Source organism: Charadrius vociferus, unplaced genomic scaffold (assembly GCF_000708025.1).
Source record: "Charadrius vociferus isolate BGI_N301 unplaced genomic scaffold, ASM70802v2 scaffold16, whole genome shotgun sequence".
Taxonomy (NCBI): domain Eukaryota; kingdom Metazoa; phylum Chordata; class Aves; order Charadriiformes; family Charadriidae; genus Charadrius; species Charadrius vociferus.
In genome coordinates, this window is record NW_009649167.1 from 2,272,130 (window position 1) to 2,294,208 (window position 22,079).

General features: G+C 38.1%; 1 protein-coding gene across 1 annotated transcript in view; it reads right to left on the bottom strand.

Moving 5' to 3' along the window:
- Window positions 1–1,900: 1,900 nt before the first annotated feature.
- LOC104289472 (coiled-coil domain-containing protein 169-like) overlaps window positions 1,901–22,079 on the bottom strand; it is a 28,584-nt gene continuing 8,405 nt past the window's right edge. Inside the window, 4 exon segments of the mRNA XM_009888424.1 lie at window positions 1,901–2,003; window positions 5,507–5,583; window positions 9,408–9,461; window positions 9,665–9,763. Of these exon segments, the coding sequence (XP_009886726.1) occupies window positions 1,901–2,003; window positions 5,507–5,583; window positions 9,408–9,461; window positions 9,665–9,763 (333 nt within the window).

Sequence of the window (22,079 nt, forward strand, 5' to 3'; positions counted from 1 at the left end):
GTACCAACAAGTGTATCTTCTTAGGCCTCAAAAAAAGTCTCTTTTTAAGTCCTCAGTGAGGATTACCCATGAGTGAAGCATCCAAGTCTCCTGCTGTGAATAAATGCCGTTCTGCCACATTTGTGCAACATTTCCAGTTATTTTGAGGTGCTACAGGGACCGGACTCGAGTGCATTGAGTAACATTTGATTCCGAGACAGCAGTAGTAAGCGTCTGCTGCATGAATCTAAGAACTGGATATTCTTCACTACTGCAGATGTCCCTTGTCTTTTATGCCAATAGGACCATTATGGTGATTTTTTTCCTTCTCCTTCTCCACGATGACAAATGCCAGCACAATCAAAATTTGGAAACTTTCCATGTGAAAAACAGGAACAGAAGAGTGCTAACCTAATCAGCTGTGCGATGCTTTCAGCTGTGACTGCGGGGGAAAAAACTGGCCAGGCAGACCACCCTGCTTATGAAAGAAAGCTACCAGGTGCATCACGGCAACATTTGAAATATCTGTAATAAATCTCATACTATGCGAGAATAAAAAAAGGGGTTTCCACAGTGAATATGTACAATAATGCAGGTCTTCTTTCTCTGCATTTTAGAATGACATCATTGATCTTTTTGTATGAGTTTAATTACAGCCTCACTTTAATGCTGCCAGTAATAAGGAACTATTAGTACTGCTCTTAAAGAGGCAAAAAGCTTTATTAGGCACTGGAAAGAGCTAGGGATGCTCTTAAAAATAATAAAGGGCAGTCAATCAATCACATTTGCTCTGTGAAGAGCTTTTAAGATGTAACCCAGAGGCTTGAAGCTTCATTAGCAAAACATTTTTCCTGTTGCCACTTAAAAAAAATCTGCTGAAGTTTAATGACTAAAATGTACGTAACGAAACTGCAACAATACTTGCGTGCTTAAGAATGAAAATACAAAGTAGTTCTACTTTCGTTGAAGAGATTACTTTAAAAAAATAAAATGCCTATGACCTAAAAATACATGGATCAGTGTCATTGAAGAAGAGATTTTTATGGAACCCAGACTGTGGATACAAAGGTTCATCTGAGTGCTCAAATTTCAAATAACAACATACCAACATCAGGAAACACAGTGTGTATATAGTCTTTAAAAGAAACAACCCCTTCAGAAGATGGGCTCTGAAGAATCCTTAATAAAAACTGCTCAATTTTTCATTCATTTCCCCCCATTATTAGTGCTTAAAGTAGCTGGAAACTGTAGTACTGTAGTAGATACTGGATAGTAGCTGTAGTACTACACCACTTAGACATACACAAGTCTATGGGGCCACGTGGGATCCACCCAGGGATACTGAGGGAGCTGGTGGAAGTGTTCACCAAGCCACTCTCCATCATTTACCAGCAGTCCTGGCTAAATGGGGAGGTCCCAGTAGACTGGAGGCTATCAAATGTAACAGCTGTCTACAAGAGGGGCTGGAAGGAGGACCTGGGGAACTACAGGCTTGTCAGTCTGACCTCAGTGGTGAGATAATACTTCAGGTTACATCAATCTGCTTTTTTCTTCTTGGTTGAGAGGTCAAAAATGTTAGAGGCTCATTTGTTTTCAATGGTTGCTATGCAGTCAAAAGGTTCAAGGATCTACCTAGTGTATAAAGAAATTAAATGTTTTCCAAGGCTTCTATTTCCCTGACACCCAGCATCACTGATGAGAACCAGAGTGGACAGAGTCAGATATCACCAGACCAAAGATGGCAACTAGAAGAACAATTCAGTAAAGCAGAGGAACACTTACATTAGGGCTTCTAAGAAGACACGCCAATCTGGGTTTGGTATTATAATATGGCACAAATACATTCATTTCCAATTTAGAAACTTTCAGTTAAATTAATTTTTTTAAAAAGCAATTGGAAGTTCTTGGCATTAATATTAAATCAGTGCTTTAGTTTTGGAAGCTGCTTCACTCCTACAGTCTTTTTAATCGATCCTTTTTGTGGATTAACCATCTTCGTGTTTCCTGGAACACTGTATCTCCCTCTGAAATAAAATGGGTGAAGTTAGTCATCAAATGTCATGCTCCCTGTAGGCTTTAACTGCTAGAAATTTGCATGCTTTTTATATTTGCATAACTGATTACTATTGTGAATTAATAAACCTAAGAGAGGAAAAAACAAGTATATTTCTGGGTTTGCAGGCTAGCAGAGCATCTAATTATTCTGCATACAAACTCAATCCTCATCTCATGTTTCCTGACTACTTCCTGTTACCTAAGCGATGGCATTTGAAGAACACAAACAGAATACTAAACATTTGCACAAAGAGAATGATAACTGACTAAGGAGACATTTTCATTAGTTGCATAATCCCCATTAGGAAAGGGAAGAACACCTGATGCAGGTGTAGTTACAGGTCTCTGCAGGTATTCCACTCTGGAGACCCATGCTCTTGAGCCCATGATCTTACATAGGAAATGCTGTCAGCAGACTTCTGAAGTGGTACTTATCGTACATACACACACAGCTTACATGAACCCTACCAGAGCTGTTTTCACCTTGATCTTCTAAGAGAAATCAGTGGGAATGTAAACAAATCTCCAGGGGAAAAATGGTGATTGCACCAACTGGAAAGGTCATTCTCATGATTAAGCAGCATGCATCTCCGCTTTTATACAACGTACATTTGTTTCTCTCCCTGTTCATTACTACAGTGGAGAGACAGCACTTTAAATACTCTAACGACAATATACAGGGTTTCAATGTCTTTCTCAAGTATTAGGCATTCTCAAGGAAAACATATCACAACATCACATCATTATATTCATGGTGGTAGCCAGAGAAGTATTTTGTTATGCGGTAGAAGCTGTGATGACATGATCCGTGCAAGTTTCAAATTTCTGGGCAAATAGCTAACACAGTCGTCCCTAGGGCTCGCTAGTCTTCTTGAGATTGACACATCCTTTGTCTCTTACAAGCAGTCATGGTCATGAAGGCACAGCTGCCCCCACAGAGATATGGAGCTGCTTCTACTCAGAGCTTGGAAGATCAGAACCCAAGGCCCTACTTCGCTCAATAATCAATTGATTATTCAATTTCAAATCAATTGATTACTCAAAATCAATTCATTAATCTGCAGATCACTGTAGAGCTGGACCAAGGAGACAGCATATCTCTGTATAGAATTCTGCAGGCAGAAAAACCTGTTTCCACTCAAAACCAGCTGGGCTTACGGGCTTAGAAGCCAGGTAGTTGCAGCCAGTGCAGTGTTTAAACTGAGCTAATAAGCCATGCTATAGGCCTCAGCGTAACAGTAAACGCTCAGAATGACATTAAACTGGCTGCTCAGATTGACATGAGTCATCAAGCCATCCATGTTTTTTCCCCATTGTCAGCTAGCCTATCTTCTTCTTGTCCTGTGAAATACCATAAAAAGGACCGCTACTGAACTTGGTTTCTGTGTTTGGATGGCCAAGAAACTGCATGCTTCAACAATTACTACTCAAAAATGTTTCAGTGTTGCTTTAATACACAGGTTAGGTTTTTCATACCTGTACCTATAGCTAAAACAATTAAACATAGTTCCTTAGTATGGTTTGAAATCCAATGAAGGCAGGTGTTTTCTGAAAGGCCAACAGAACTGAGATAAGAACTCTGGACAGAAATATTCCAAATTATTCTCAAGAATATGTTTATTTTCAATCATGCAGGTCTCTTATTTGAATGAAATTATTTCTCATTAATGTCAGCTTGAATGAACAACCGTCAGGCTGTAAATCAAAACATAATTAAAAAGGAATAATATAACAATGGTTGTATTAACCTTGTGATGATCAAGGGGTGCTTACTTACATTCTAGTATTTCCTTAAATTGCAAACTATGCTGAATCCCCATTCTTACCTCCATGTTACCAACTGAGACAAAGTTTGACCTGAAAGTTATAAGTCACTGGTTATAAAAGCCAGTGCTTTGCAAACTGGATCCTTTGCAAATAAGGAAAATTCAAAAGATGAACAACTTCCTTCATGTGTGTAAAGTACTTTGAAAAGCTAAAAAAAAAATCCTCTGAGGGAAAATGGGTTGAAAGGGGATATTTTGTTACAATATGCAACTTCTGAGACCAGCAATTACAGGACACTTTATTTTCTTTTACACTTTATTTTCTTTTGTTTGATATAAAGAAAATTATAGAAACACACTGTCATACAATTTCAGGGTAAGCAATGGTCTACCAAAATAAATTATAAAAAAAAACCCTGCATAATCACAGATCAGTGCTAACCCTCAGCAAACCTCAATATCTGGCTGATGATATCTCATCTCCCAGCACAAACAGTGAATTCTCCTAGTTCTAGCTTCCTGACCTTCTCCACGTGAGCTATGTTAAACATCACTGGGGTCAAAAGCAACACGCCGACTATATATGGGGTACTTCAAATACAAACAGTGCTTCTTCTATATTGAGAAACTTCACTTATAGACATTAATGCATATTGTACTACACTAATTCATATTCTACTAATATCGTCTCCTGGAGCATGAAGATCCACTGTTCCAATTTATGAAATCCTGTGATTCTGTGCTTACACAGAATGAAAGGATAAAGCTGGTAAGCAAATATGTCTACACAATTTCATGCTTATCGCTTACTTATTACATTTTCAGATGTTCCCAGTATGTACTCTGTATGCTTATTTTTATAATATAGGTAAATGGGTTCATGAAAGAGTATTTACTGTGAGATACTAAATACATAGAAACCATACTAGCTCAGGAACTCTCCAAATATAAAGTATTTGGGAGAGTTCCAAAAGCAAGTATTATATCTGCCTGCTTACACACTTTTGCAAGCATCTACTTATGGCCACTGGAGGCAGGATACTGAGTCCAACACACTTTTGATGTGATTCCCTATATTCTTTGTACTTTATATTCTTAACATTTTCAGTTCAGTTAAAAAAATAAATCTCCAATTTCAAGCTTTCTCACAAGCACTACAATCAGAAATTAATTTTACTTCTATATAGCTCAGAGCAGGTGGGCTCTATTCAAATTTAAATTTCTAACCCATATAATTAAACAGAAATCTGTTAAAAATGAAGCCTTTATATGTTGTGATCTAAAATCACTCACATCATCAGCCACAAAAAGCTTTACAATCTCTATTGGCTAAAAAGGACTAAGCAAGGCATTTATTTAATTGAATTACTTATAATGGACTAAAGGGTATATTTCTTGCTCCCAACTCTGCAGTAACATAGAAAAAAATGACCCATTTTAAACACAGGTTGAAAGGGAAGAACATCAGAGTTATTGTGAGATTTCAAGAAGGCCATGTATGTGTTTTCAGTATTGCAACACACTTAGCAGTAAATAAAACTGATTGAAAAGAAGTGTCAAAAATGATGTTAAGACTAATATTTTGTCAGTAAGATTATTCTCAGTGATATTTGCCACAAACAGAGAGTTGCAATATTCAAAACACAGCACTTACTTACCCCAAAAATAATAAATATGAAAATAGAGGGAATACACAGGAAATTTACCTCAGTATCTTGTTTTCTCCCTTGCGTGTCAGAGCATCTGGTTTTTGCCTCTCAACAATTTTAAGCGTAGCTGAGGTCTGCAATAGCCAAATTTTTACAAAACAAGTTAAATACTAACCACAATCACAGTTAAGGAAGTAAAATATTTCCAAACTAATTTGACCCACTATGGTCTTAGTGTCATGGAGTACTTTAAGTACATAATATACTGATGCCTTGTTGATTTGGAGAATTGAACACATGCCAAAATCCCTTGCTGTGCAAAACCACCATTGTTTATTAAGCTGGACAATCAGAGAATATGTAATTTTAATCAGCATATTTTTGGTCATACTGCCTACAACCCCACATTTTCAATGAAGAAGCATTATATTTCTAACAAACTTCCCTGAATGGGAAACAAAGCAAATTATAGTGACTTAGTTGTACTTTTGAATGATTAAACCATTAATTAAGAACAGGAACTACTTTAAAAAAAATAACACTGCATGGAAATCTATGCATACTCTGGAAGTATACATTCCAGGACATACTGAAACAACCTCAGTTCTTACTCTTGGCATTGCATTTAATAGAATCTGATCAGGATTAAATCAGTTGGTTCTCCTGTTCCTTAGCTTATAGGGTTCTCTCCTCACCCAGCACTTGCTGGCTCATCCAGCTGCCTTTACTAGAACTACCTCTCAGAGGGACAGCTATGCTATGGACAGAAAACGCAGAAGGTTTAGGGCTTGTCTGGCTGCTGTGCACACTTGGGTGTCTAGTGTAAGTGAACAGAATTTTCTCAGCCCCTTTAAACAGACATCAGGAACATGTAATAAATATATGATAATCATAATATATGAAGTATCAGCTACACCAGACCAGTGAAGACTTTTTGAAAGCCTAGAGCTGGATTTTGGGGCTACCTAAACAAAGCTCAAGGTTTGAATTATTACATCACATGACATTAAACTACTAAATTACATTTTATAGCATGTGTGAAAACATCTTGCACTTGTGAGAAAAAATCCTGGCACTGAAAAGAAGCATGTTTCACTGCTTATAAAACAAAGGTTTCTATATATGTATAGAAACCTTGTATACATGGTGCTTCCATGTATACAATGCACTTATTCCTGACCTAGTCATAGCAAAGTCATCTATAACTAAAGCAGAGTCTTTTCAGAGTGCAAGAGTAAAAATGGGATACCATCTGCACAGATTTACTTCCTTGAGAGCAAGAAAATTTTTGCCCTTAAGGAACTCTAGTACTAAAGATGATGGCTAGTATAATTTATCATCTTTCTGAGCAGATGTGATTCTGTGACACACAAGGCAAGACCTATGCTATGACTGCCTTCACTGTTTTTTTATTTTATATGAATATAGAGTGCCAGTATATACGATTATTATGCATAGCACTGGTTTTGTGGTACAGTTTACTCCAGGCCTATCCCAACTAAAATGAGCCGTTGTTGCCCAAGCAGCTTTCCAGCTGTACCTATCCACAACCGTGGGCTTTTTCTGCAAAGAAATCTCAATCACGTCAGACTCTACTATGCTAGCAGAAGTTTGTAGTAACAATCTGGCCTGAAAGAATGGTGCTTTTAAAGATCTGCTATTGTTCTTCTTTGCCTGCTTCTCAAACCAATTTCTGAATACCACCAAAAAGTGCTTTGAGCTTGTGGAGTCCAAATCCCAAACCAACATTTTTTCATATTGAAAACAAAACCAAAAAAGCAAACAAGAATACACCACAGACCGTCGGTATCTCTAGCATGAGTTCTCAAGTTTGTGAACTCTTCAATTTATTTTAAAACTATCATTTAAAATTGACTAATATTTATGGATTGAGACAAGACAAACAACAAAAGCACTCAGAAGATACATATACTTTGTAAAAAAGCAGAAAAGCACTCAATAATAAAAAAGGTAAATAAAAGAAATGGCTGCTCAGAAGCATCCCTCTCTTCTGCTTCTGTCACAGGCTTCAGCAGGGATCCAAAACAAAGTAGAAAATCCCAAAACCACCTGGAACTTTTAACACCTATCAGTAAAAACTTCCATTCCATTATTATTTTTTTTACTGTGAGCTACAGAAAAGCACAAACATAATGAGGAAAAAAAAGCCTAAAAAGCCATTATACCTGTTCGCTGTAACTAAGAGTGTCACTGGAATATATTGTTGTCACAGGATAACAATATCCTGTAGTATGTTTACTTTGGAAAATGTTAGTCTATGGGTAAATCCTTCTAACTCAACTGCTGCCAACATTACTGTGCAGACTCTAGAACACTGAAATTTTAATGCATCTGAAAGAGTCTGGACTGGACGTAAGTTTACTTCTGCTTCTATTGTTAAAAGGAACTGCTAAAAGGGAGGGCACACATATGTAGATTTGAAAAGAATGTAAAAAGCAATAATCAAATCAAAGTCAGATGAACAGGACCTGAGGGACCAGATGAGCCACTGATTCCTTTGCAAGCAACAGTCAACCATGATTAGGTTGACTGCCATGTTCAGATTAGCAATGTAAAAGGTAGATGACTAGACTAGACTAGACTACTCACCTAGGCTCTGCTTATAGCTCAGGAAGAGAGACAGATAAGGCCCTGGGAAATTCATTTCATCTTGATCTAAAATAGATGTGACGGTTTGCACCTTAAACACGCTTCTCTCTCCACAGATAACAGAGGATCCCTTTACAGCTGGTTTAGATTGGCTGTTTAACATTCAGGGAACTAAAGATAGGGAGGTTAATCTTGGAGATTATTATCTTGCTCTGATATGATCATGGGGGCAAATAATTGATTACTGAAAATATAATGCACTAACTACCTTGAGTTTCAGTGGCAAAGTCCCTAATGCCCCATTTAAGCAACATGCCAGTGCATATACTTCACTTCAAATAATTTTTTATGTATGTTTAAGTGCTTTTCTAGGCAGCTGAACATGGGCACTCCTCTCTCTAGCATGTTTGGTAATAACATCATCTTTTTTTTCCTACCTTCTTCCTCCAGCAGTTACCAGTTTCACTGTTAATGCAAAGATATTGGGCATTTTCTGGGGTCTTTCTTGGTTTCATGCTGGAAAGTTAGCATAAGCAACTCTTTCAGATTTCCCAAAGCAGCAATGAACCACGTAAGAGAATCAGTTGCCCACTGTGCAAACACACGGCAACACTGCTAATTACAGCCTTTCACCCCAGTTAGCAACGACAGGGATTCAGTGACAGTCATTCCTGAGTATCACACTAAGCTATTACTTTTACGTTATTCAGGAATTAAGAGCTCTTTCAGAGTAAGAAGTACTAGAAATCTTTACAGGTTCCTTTACAGGTTCCTCTAGTTTGTACCATCAACTTTTATGTATTACATAATTTTCAGCGATAAAATTTTACAAAACCAAGGTATCTTATCCCTTATCTTATACATCTAATTGAAATATGTACTGTATTGTCATTCTGAGCTGGCTGACTTGCTTGCCTTTCAGAGAAAAAAGGGGAAATACAAAAAAGAGGAATTGCTACTTAAGATGGATGTCACTAGGGCTAATAATTTGCTTCTGTTCTTTTCAACTGAAAAATTAAATGAGCACGGCAATCTTGTGACTACTGAATGGGCAAGCAAGTATCTGAAAATTCTTCAGCTTTCTCAGTTAAGGGCACTTTGACTATCCTTGGGAGCAATAACACTCCAATTGATACATAAACAAAAAAAAAGCATTTAAAATAAATAAACTATAGCAATCTTTTAATTTCTAGCTCTTAAAGATTTTAAAAAGCAGTGTTTGTAATGGATTTGGTAGATGAATGCAGTGATAAAGACTTTGACCTAATGACATTAAGAGATGCTGTTGCTGTATTAAGAAAGTATAATTTTTTTTAAAAGTCATTGAGTTGCACAGTTTTTTTCTTACCTCTAAAATCTCTGATAGGTACATGCGCCGCTCATCATTAGCTTTGTGGTAAGCCTGCATTTAAAATAAGGGATATAGGCTACCATTAAGTAAAATATTCTAGAAGTTGAATCATACAGGAAGAAACAAATATACAGCAGAGCTTTTTTCCAGTGACATATTTTGCAGAACTATTCTATTGTTGTGCTCCACATACACTGTCTGTTTGTAAGACAGTAATAGCTTTTATAGATTAGAGGCATACAGGGACTACAAACCTTTGCTTCTTGTTCCAGTCTAAGTTCATAGTCTTTTAGCTGATTCTGGAGACTTTTCTTCTCTTCTTCTAGTTGTTTAAGAACCTCCTTTAAGGAACCCTGTGGTTGTAGTAAACAAAGCGATGTTTTACAAATATTTCCATTCTGTGTAAAGACACCATCACCATAGTCGTTATTCTTCAACCATTATGATGTTTGTCATTCTATTTGCTTCTTATGCACTTTTTGTTTACACGGTTCTGGCTGGCACACTGCAGACACAAAAGCAATTAACCATATGCTACAATTATCAGTTATGCAGTACACATTTCCACTGTGTTAAAATGATATACAGATACCGTTTTCCACACTACAGCTCGCTGATAGGTTAGCAAAGTCACTTTTTGGTGACTAGCGAGAATTGCTCCCTTCTTCTAACCTAAGTTCACTCTGATGGCTCCTGTTTAGTAGAAGGAAGATTTCAGATCTCACCTGCACATCCATTTTCAAACCACTTGCTGATGCACCACCTGATGCACTGTCTGAAGAGGCACATGGGATGTCAAAGGTAGCCCATAACAACTTGGCCAGAAAGCAGTATTTTCTGGGCAACTGTCTGTCTTAGGTGTGTAGCCATTTACCTTACCTACAATTGGGATGAGCTAGAATAACAGTGGTAGAGTCCACTGTTGATTACTGGCACTGGCCAGTTGTTTGCTGTGTAGTGGAAGTAGAATGGACACCCAAGCAGGTCCTCACCCATTTCTAACATAGGAAACTGCTTCTCATAATCCCTTTCATAAATTGATCCACTGCACCCAGTAGAGACAATCTTATTGGGAGGCTCTAATAACAGATGGTTTTTTTAATTCCTTCCCTCAGATTATTGAAGGTCAGTTTATACCTGTTTGATTTTGCATTTAAATTATCTATAAGATAATTTCTCTTCTTCCTCCCTTGTGTTTGCCCCCAGCACGCACAGACAGAAAACAGGAACATCTTTTTTCAACATTCATTTTACTAGGATAAATAAAATGAGCTTTTAAAAATGGTCTCTCCCACAGCAGGCTGTCCTTTCAACTAATCATGATAGTAGCCCCTTTTACACCACGCTGGACCTCAACCTTCTTACGGTTGGAGAACAGAACCATACTGGAGTATACAGTACCCCAGAAGCCATCTCACTGCCTTGAACAATGTCAGTAATACTTTATCTGTATAGAGATAACTTAGGATTGCATTTTCCTTTTTCACAGCTACATGGTGATGGCTCAGAGTCAACATGGGATCAGCTAGAATACCCAGACTCTCCTCTGCAGCTATGTCCAGGTGATCAGCTCTCAATTAATAACAGAATTTGTTTACTATTTCTTAAATATTTTGGTCCATACTATTGAATTTTAATCCCATTTTTAACAATCTAGTCTTCAGTGTCATTCTTTTTCTAAAAAACACCCAGATCCCTAGTATATAATATCTATATTACATAATTGGTATCAGAAGAAAGATATCATAATCTATTGCTACTTTGTATACCAAGTTCATGCATTAAACATTAAGATTAGTCCTAAACCTGGTCCTGGAAGAACTCTACTTGTACTCTCCCAGTAGCCTCCTTCACTAGTCACCACTATCATCTTCAATTTGCCAGCTCTTTACTCCTTCAACAAATGTACTAATTTTCATCTTTTCCAAATTAATCAGTCACTTACCATGCTACATGGTATCTTTATCAGAGGCCACAGTGAACAAGATTACTGTATTTATTGCAAGAAAAAATCTATTGTCTTATCACAGAATGTCAACAGGTTTGGCCGCCATGAGCCACTTTTAATAAATTTGTATTTCAGTCTGGTTTTGCAACAATTCTTACTCTTTTTCTATCTTAAAACTAAAACAAAAAGATTTGCTTCTCTCCAGTGCACACAATGCCATCATCCACAGCTTTATTAAAACCACTTGCTATCATATCAGTGATGTAGCAAGCCAGTTCTTTCAGAATCCTAAGGTGCGGTTACCCCTTTCCCTCAATTTAAGCATATCCAGCTCCTTGAGTTTTCCTTAGGATTTGGTTACTGTCATTTCCTCTTCCAAGAACTTGCTGACATTAGCTATTTCTTCCTTTGTCTTGCATTTTATTATTTCTCCCTTTACTGAAAACTTAGGCAATATATACATGTTTAATTTAAAATGAATGAATTCATGAACACTTGATCTGACAGTTTTTATGACTGGCTTTTCTGCAATGTTCTTCTAGATTTTCAAAATCTAAACCAACATTCCCTCCTTTTTACCCAGTATTTTCTGATAAAATGTGTTAACAATCACATCCACTGAGCACTTGGGTTTCAGTCTTTATTTACAGGTTTTACATATGATACAATTTCTAGAAGTAATCTAATAATATTTTATCCAAAACCATCCATCCAAATGTTATATTTATATCTATATTTGACTTTATGGATGGGATTCAAGCTGAGGTGAGGATATCTACATTTGAGTGTCCATATGCGAACCAAGCTCCTACTAAGAGTCACAGTCAATACAATCAATAATGCACAGAGATTCATTCAGCTGAGCAGCTGAAGAGCTCAACTCAGTTGCCATCTGAGATGCTTTAGAGTGTGAAAGACATTCATGTGTGGCAGATATGACAGAGGTTACAGGAGACACATCCTTCTGGAGCAGCAGGGGGCTACTCTGCACTGAAACATCTTCGAGTCTCTTTGTTTGCACAACTATTCCACTGAAGATGCGCACTTAGATAAATCTAGATACAACTCTTTATACTCAGCTGACTGTATTAATTAGACCTGCACTGCCTGTAGTAGGAATTAAATATCTAGCCAAGAGGTACAAATCTACATGTAGATAAGAAAATATTGATGTCCTAATATTTAAGTGAGTCATATTGTTTCAATATAGATTTCAATATTATTTCTCAGTATTATTGTGATTAAAATTTGTCTTCCTTTCCATTCTCAAGATGAATTAATCCAAAGAGATGATGACGAAAGAACAAACAACATTAATGTAAAAGTCTCTCACATCTGCTACATACCGCATCTATCTCTGTTTTGATCTTTCCTGCCAAGTGTATACCTTTAATACTTGTTATCCCATCCTGTTTTCATTATCAATGTTATTACATTTCAGGCTAGTCAGGTTCTTTCATTCGCGTGCTTACTCCCCCTGTGTAAAATAAGTATCTGTTTCAGAATTTTTGTTTCTTTTTATTTTTAACTCAGGCATCTCCCTAGTCAGAATATCTGAATACTTTCACGTTCTGTACTGACCACTGCCTTAATAATCAGTTATTTCTTCTCATGACCTTAATGCTTTGCTATGCCTTTATTTACCAAATTTTCCTGGTAAACGTGGAAAGGAAGGTAATATGACTCTCTCCAAATATCCTCTCCTTTTTTTTTTTTTGTGGAAATTTTTCCCTATTTATCATGCAAACCTCAGATCCAGAAGATCCACATGTGGTCTATTTCTCAGAAAGTTTACGAATGCTTGATAACGGTAAAAAAATCCCAAACCTAATTTAAGCCTTAAGGGATCAATACTGGGTCCGGTCCTGTTTAACATCTTCATTAATGATGTGGATGATGGAGCGAAGTGTTCCCTCAGTAACGTTACATTGCAAGTTTGAAGATGACACCACACTGGGAGGAGGGTCATGCTGCCATACAGAGGGACGTCAACAGGCTGGAGAAATGGGCTGACAGGAACCTCATGAAGTTGAACAAGGCGAAGCCCAAAGTCCTGTACCTGGAGAGGAACAACCCCATGAACTGGTATATGCTGGAGCCTGCCCAGATGGAAAATAGCATGGTAGAAAAGGACCTGGGGGTCCTGATGGACAAGAAGTTGAACATTAGCTGGCAATGTGCCCTTCTTGCAAAGAAGGCCAATGTCATCCTGGGCTGCATTAGGAAAAGTATTGCCAGAAGGTTGAAGGAGGTGATCCTTCCCCTCTGCTCAGCACTGGTGAGGCCACATCTGGAGTGCTGTGTCCAGTTGTGGGCTCCCCAGTACTAAGGAGACATGGGCATACTGGAGAGAGTTCAATGAAGGGCCACAAGGATTAAGGGACTGGATCACATCTCCTGTGAGAAAAGGCTGAGAGCGCTGGGACTGTTCAGCCTAGAGAAGGGAAGACTGAGGAGGGATCTTATTAATGTATATAATTACCTGGAGAGAGGGTGCAAAGAGGACAGACCCAGGCTCTTTTCAGTGGTGCTCAGTGACAAGACCAGAGGCAATGGGCACAGCTGAAATACAGGAGGTTCTCTCTGAACACCTGGAAACACTTTTTTACTGTGAGGGTGCCCAAGAACTGGAACAGGTTTCCCAGGGAGGTTGTGGAGTCTCCCTCCTTAGGGATATTAAAAAAATGTCTAAACATGAATGACCCTGGACAACTGGCTCTAAGTGGCCTTGTTTGAGCAGGGCGCTGGACAAGACAGCTTCCAGAGGCCCCTTCCAACTTCAACAATTCTGTGATTCTGTGACCTTCATTTTATTGTTACAACTGTGCCTTCCATCTCTCGGTCAGTACCTTGGTCAGACCAGTTCAGCTTCCACTTTTTTGGGCATCCATCCAGCCTAGCACAGTCCTCTGTGGTCTGTTCCAGAGTGAACTCAAAAACATCATTTGTCGTTACATGAAAAATTACATCATTCTTATAAAAGCATTTTCATCTCAGGTCCGTAACTTAGATCCTTGACTTTGGACATCATCAAGCTGTTCTATTTTCCAGATGTGTAAAGTGATTAGTCCTATCAATGGTTTCCAACAGACAGCCACCAAACATATACATCCACCTCTTACATCTGCCTGCTTGAAATCTCCAGTCTTCTCCTTTCTAGCATCTGCAGATCATTGCATCTTTTATTCTTTTTCACATAATTTTCAGTACAACATGTTACTTATTCTGTACAACATGCAACTTACACCAAATTTGATTTTTCACAAAAACATTGTTACTGAGATTTCCCTAGGAATGCAAGATTTTGCAGGAGCACGGCAAAAAGCACAGTACTTTTAAAACATGTTCCCAAGAGAGAATAACCCCTCCCACTGTTCAAAAAAAGAGATACAGAAGAGCTACATCTTCTTTCAAGAATGTTTCGCATATGACTAAACTGTTATTAAATTCAACCTGTTATAACAGGCACACTGGAGACACGAAAAAAATTGGGTTTTGGTTTTTTTTTTCCTAATTACAGCAGATGAAATGCAGATGCAGATGAAATCTTTGTCCTAATACAGAATGCTCCTACAGTCAATACAGTCAACATTGGCCAATTCAAGGAGAAAAAGTAAGCTGCAGATTAAAGAGAAGATTTGGCTAAATTCCACTAGGGTCATGTGCTATTTCATTACAACATCAGTGCCTGTACAGAATTAAACAGGACAGATAGAGAAGGCCTCAGCACTGTCAGGCAAGGAAACTATTTCTTTTGTCTTCTTGACCTGACTGCACATTAAGGATTATAACCATGTGACAGCATATTTTGTACAACATATTTTGTACCACCTACAACATATTTTGTACCACCACAGTAAGCTTAAATACAGTAAATACAGAAGTTCATGCTGCTCTCCAGATTTGTTCTATGTAAATCCACAGCCCACTATTTATTTCCTCACTAGATTGTCCATCAGTGTTATGTAAGACAGCAAGACTTGGTGTTGCAGCTGTTAGTCATAACAGAGCAATTTCGTGATAGTACTCATCTAATTTCTTTGAGTTCTTTCACCTACAAAGTAAACTACTTTTAGATCTTTTTTCATTTCATCTTTTCAGAAGCGCTGTCTATTTTTTGCTGCCAGCGCAGCTGGTCCAGTGCAGATGCCTGGGCACTCATTCAGCTCCGGAGCAAGGATAACAGCCAACCGCAAGCAAACAAACGGTGCACTACACTGCTTCTGATGAGCAAGCAGACCGAAATAGGTTGATAATATGTCTAAAGTATACAGTTACCATCCCTACAGTATCTGGCTGCTTCTTGATTTGTAATGTACCTATGCTTTCAATTCTCCTGTGCAATAAGAAAGTTATATTACTCCCAACGTATAGATTGGGAAGTGAAGCCCAAAATAAAAAAGTGACTAGAGTCTAAATTGCAATTCAGGCATAATTTAACATCCTACTGCTAACAAAGCAATCTATGCAATGTCTTACATTCTTCACATACGGTTTTGTCATATAACATAGGTAGGCATCTGAGCCGTTGCTATTGTGGTTGCCCATAAGCACAGGCTTAATCAAGCCACTTAGTCTGCTGCTGAAAGCCTTTATGGAGTCTCAAAGCAAAGTCTCCTGGTGGTCATCCCCCTAATAGGGCACAACCTGAGAAGCACGCTCCACCCACATCACATGATGAAAGAATCCTCTTCTGCCTAACAGCCTAAAAATTAACCCACAAAGAAATTACATGAGTTACATTTTAGTCCTCTGCCACCCTAAGAGCTTGAATTCACCTATCTCATATCCTGAGAGTGCTCTTGCCATCATAGTTAACCCCTGTTGAGATAATTTTTGAAGCCAGACTGTTAATCAGTCAGAAATGCAAAATTTACATGGATAGAGAAGGAACAAGTGAGAAAGGCTGCAAGGTCTTGCCTACTTCTGGAAAACAGAGGATTTCAGACACAATTCTTGGGCATTTGTTACCAACTTCCCATTGGTTTTCCATCTCTACTACACGCTCTGTTGTGAATCCCAATCTAGCTGCCTTTCTCCCAGGCAAACTTAGGCATCTAACTCAGCCTTCTAACTTCTGTTCCTCTGTCCATGTACCTATTTGATGATTCAGAGCCCAGTATGGCAATACTGAAGTTCTTATGGGAATCTAGTGACACAGATGTTCCTGCTACAACTAAAAGACCTCTCCAAGTCCCCAAGCACTATAAAATGCAATTTCTAAAACAGAAGCAAGAAAAATTTAAATGGTAAAACTTCAAAGACATTCTAGAGACCCACTTTAGCCAGGACTGGTTGGAAGTTACCTCCTACCCCTATTTTCAAGGCAGTACCTGAAGAACTAGCTGACACCTTATGTATCTGAAGTCTTCAGGTGCTGCACAACAATACAAATCAAGAAGTGAGAAACTCCAGCATATGAACTTAGCCAAATCATTAAGGGGTGGATTTGCCTTTCCTGAATTCTGTGGGAATTAAGTAGAAAGAACCCTCACTGAAGCAGATTCAATTCTCAATGCTTATGGTTGTATGGCCAGCTTAGCGCTTAACACAGTAGAACAACACAAAAGCAAAAGCTCATAGAAAACAGTTTAAAGCATACACTAACACAGACTTGAAGCAGCATTTCTGGAGCACAGAAGTGTCTCAATACAAAACAAGGACCAGTGAGAGCTCAAGAGAACCAGAAGAAGCCTCCCAGGTACGCAGCAATCCCCTAGAAGGAGAAATTGCCAACAAAACTCCAGGATGAACCAGTAAGATAAATTCTGAAAAAGCTTTTTAGAAGTGGTTTAACTGAATATTGAAATGTTTTTTGAAGTTAGATTTATTACAGGTTCTTCTACTAAGCCTTGAATAGCTGGACAATGTATTCCTGAAAAGGAGACATAAGCTGACTAAGGGATTTAACCTGAATTTAAGATCCTTAGTTTTCAGTAAGTCGTCCATGTCAAGCCACTCTGAGCAAGCTGGTAAGCTAAAAGACACACTGAGATTTTAAATGAATACTTCCTTTATGTATCGGAATTTTGCAGGGCTTAGCAAGATTCACTCTTAGAGCAATGATACATTAAGTCTTGTGTCCAGCAGTGACCAAAGCCCAGATTTTCACAAAAGGAACACCAATTCTCCAGTTCTTTTTTTCACACAATTTCCTTTTTATTCAACTGAAGTTACATATTTGGCTTAACACTTGCCAGAAAATGAAATTATACAGAATGATACTGCAGCTGAATTTTAAGGCCACCCACATAAGTTGCTCTCATTCCGGATTTTTCCTTGCCCTGCTACCAGTGGCAACTGAGGTGACAATTTCTATCAATCATTTCACAACAGACAAGGTGACAAATCCATGGCATCATCAAGAGGCTCAAACTTGCTTTCATAAGAGCCCAGCTCATGCAGACTATTGATCCTTATGGCAATTTGCTCTAATCCTCTTTAACTTTTCTCCATGAGTTAGAACAGAAGCAATACATCTGTCAGTCGTGTAGAAAAAAACCCAACAACACAAGAAGCCTTTGCAATCCATTCTACTTGACATTTTAAATCAAATGAAGTTTTGTTTAGAAAATAAACTCCCCTCCCTCCAACACTTGGAGCTGACGTTCATCAGCTCATTTAGCTGAATTTTTTAACATATAATTTTAAACTCATCAAGAGCAAAAAGCAATACAACATCTCTAGTTTAACTGTAACAGAATTTGATTTTATGTTGATATCAATAAACTCACTAGTCATGTATTACTGGAAAAAATATATAAAAAATATTTAGCATAGCATATTTCTACATAGAATATGCACTCGATATATATACACTAGATCCTGTAAGGGCTGACGTACAGGTGAAGGAAAGGCTCCCTGTACTTGTCTAAATGCCAAGTGCCCCCTTGTGGTTAGCATCATCTCTATACTCAAAACCCGACCGAGCACTGAACTACATGAATGCAGTGCGACCTGTTCACACCAGATGTTGGCAACGGCCAGGGCAAAGAAATCAGCCTGGAGACTTGCTGGAAAGTTCAGGCTCTTTCAGTGTAATAATAGGTGTGGGACACTGCTACCGTAAGTCCTTATATAAATGGTCTCCACAGCATTGCTCATACAGGTTATCTGCTGACTTGGGGAGGAGGAAGTTAAAATGGAGACCTCCATTGCTGTGGTTCTGATTGACTGAACAAGTTGTTGCTGACTCTGAAATGTTTCACATACTACCTCTCCTGGTAGGTCTCAAATGGGCTAGAGGTTGCTTCTTTATAGATTTTGTCTGGAAAATATCCCAGGCTCCCACTCAATTGCTAAAGAATTCTTGAGAGCAGCCAGCAAATAACATCACTTGACTGTAAGATTTTTCCCTGATTCTTTTCTTTGAAATACAAAGTGTGTTCTGCCCCTGGGAATACCACAAAGTAATTTGAGTAAAATAGTCTGCTGGTTTGTGCAAGGCCACCAGGAGGAACAACTGATGCCAACATCACAAGGAAAGGAAAAAATGCAAATCGAAAAGGTCTCTTGGAGGCATCCAAAATACTTGCCTGAGGTCAGATGAAAGAAGTAGAAAGAGGAAGTCTGTGAGGAGGCAGGATACAGCTTAGGGCAGTCAGAACAGACTACAGAACTTTCTCCAACGTACTTCCAAGTGTCACAAAAAGATAGGATAACAGATTCCTTCTTTCCATAGAGCTGGTGATTTAATCCAGCAAGAGCAACAAGGTTAATTTAACAGTGACTTGCTAGGAGAATTGTCAACATTTCCTATGCCATTATCAAGTGCTAATGTTCCCTATAGGCAGTTATCAACACCTACTGAAATACAAAGTCTTCCCAAGATTCCCCTCCTGTCATGTTGCCAACGCCCTCTCCAGTAGGACACTGCCACACGTTCTGCTCGCAGTTTAAAACTGACGGGAAAAACCCTGAGGTGGTTGTGTGAAAGTCTCAGTTTTGTGGTCACTGTGTTTTCAGAAAGGCAGGTTTGCAAAGCCCGTATCTGACCCTCATTGTCAGAATTTTCTCAGCTATGGTGCTGGACATTCCTGAAAATGGTGATTTATCACAGAAACCTTGGTTCCTTGGCTAATCTTAACTAGAGCGTTGCTAAGGCAATGCTATCAGGAGTGTGCTCTTCTGAACTGATTTTGCAGTATGCTCTTCAGTATTTGCATACTCAAGCTGCTATCTAGGGATTCTTTCTTGCAGAAATGGTGAGAGAGAAAGGAATAATTTTCTTTCTGCTTATATGGGAAATTATGCTTAGCAGAGAGTATGTATTTCATCACAACTCATTTAATGAAAAAACATGAACAAATGAATGCAGCATGTTTAAGAGAGGCAAGTAAAACTCATATCATGTTATACTTTAGAGAGAAGGCATTCCTTCTGTAATTATTTCTGAAGTACTGTATGACATTTGTATTATTTATTGGGACATGAAGGAAATTACTGACTAAACAGTTTTCAGTGTTGGAACTCCCTTGTGCTTGTCACTGTTTAGGTTATTTTTAATCTACCCTCAGTACACAAAAATTATTTTCTAAACCCTGGTTGTAAAAATTGGTGTGTACAAGGTATTGGTTCTGCACTTACTGTCATGTGACACCTACGTGATTTTTTTGAAACGAAAAAAAAAGGATTATCTCAAGTCAGTATAAGGACTTCAGAATTATAACTGTATATTTATATGGTTTAAGGGTGTTTTTAATAGCAAGGAATCATTCATCAGTACAATTCTAATTCTAAAGCAAAAATAATGCAAGCCATCTGCAACAATTACTGCGATTTATCAACACAGAAAATCCTCTGTGCTTCCTTGTTCATCACTCCAGAATTTGCATTTGTATTCTTCTCTTTCATTCAGGTTTTTATAGGTTGCTGACTGCCAGGGTCCCTGATGACTAATCTTTTTTTTATTTTCCCTGTAGTGCTTGATATTGAGAAAATATTTTATGCTATCTCTCTAAATGGGATGAATTACTCTACAGACATGTTTTTCTCCTTTTATTGAGTATGGTAGGACCTTAAATGACTAGCTGAGTGAGATAAATCTCCTTACTATTTTTGAGATATCTCCTCTGTTAAATACAGCTAAAATTGTTTAGAAAGTTAAGAATTATTAGAGCTCCTTCTAATTATTCTAACTGCATAATTCTAACTTCCTTGGGAACATAAGTTAAAAAGACTTGCAAATGCTATTTAATTTTTTAAATATGTTGCTCAAACCAAAATCTACTGTCATTATTGTCATATTCTAGAAATGGCATCATCTTGCTGGAAGAATCACTTTGCGATCTTTCCACAGAGCTTCATTTGCAAATGCCAGTTGAAAGCTGAATATCATACTGTAGATTTAACACACACACACACGATTTTATATATACCCACTCTCAGCATTTTTACTTTGAGCAAATGTAGATTGATGACTGGCGGCAAAGCTCTTTGTTTTTCTACACCCACTCACCACATCTGCTCTTTATTCTCATCTGTGGAGAAGCTAAATATTCCCCCCTACTCTCCTGAACAACTCTCAAAAACATAAAAAGGATTTGGATAAACCTACATGCTTAAACACCACAGAATTATCTGAGTATTTTTTCACCAATGTTTTATCTCCTAAAATTTGAAAGAAAAAAAAGCAGCTTTGCATTCTCCAAGAGTATCTGTAAATATACACTGACTTTTCTGATAGCTTCAGTGAAAAAAAACCACAGCAAAGCCCACAAAATACATGAATTTTCTTCCCCTCTTTCCATCTCCTGAAAATCAAAACAAGGAAAAATGAAACAGCTCACTAAATCCCTCAGAACTTTTTTCCCCTCTGGCTAGCAAACATAAGAATATATTCACTCTAAGCTGGAAGGTTGAAGGAAGGATTTAAAACTGCAGAAGAAAAAACTACGGCATGGCACATGGGCTCCAGGCTTCCCTAGGTGTCCCTGAGTAAGTCTAGGACTTTCTAAAGGAGTCTTCTAGACTCCTGCCAGCAGTACGAAACTCTCAGTTGTGCTGTCATTACTTCCTTTGTGGGAAAATTAATCAAACCTCTCAGAACCATAGCTCATAGGTGAGGAGGCAAGACAGTATTTAGTACGGATTAGAAATATACTGGATTGCCGCAGCCCAGCTGCTGGTAAAGGAGATTATCCTGCTGGTAATGACTCTTCGAGTGCTTGGCAAGGTGTAATTGGATTTGTTAAGACAGTACTAGCAATTGGATGGAAATAAACACTTCTGATACTGTAAGCATGCATACTAGTCTGTGCTTTACAGGCTGACAGGAATAACACTGTCTGAAGCAGACACTACTGTAAATTTTCGAGATCAACGTTCTGTCTTCAAGACTTTTCTTCAAATATAATCCCAGTTGTATTTTCAAATCAACTCTGTGAAACAGGAAAGTGGGATGGGAAAGATTTTCTTCTCTTTTTAATTAACTGTTTAAAAAAAAATACCCATGGTATCTATGATAGTACTAAAACTGGAAAGAATGTTTACTATCTGAAAGCCATGGATCAGATCAGAAAGAGCAGTTAATTATTCACACCCTGCTTACAACAGATACTCATTCCCACTAATAGGGTATGCAGCCTCCTCTAGGCTCAGTGAATTCCCATTCATCTTCAGAATCTGAAGCACAAAAAAGTAAGATGGAAACATTTCTGTAAGCATAAGCAAGTGAAATAAGAATTTTCAGAGCCCTGCCTTAAAATGTTCATCATTCCTGC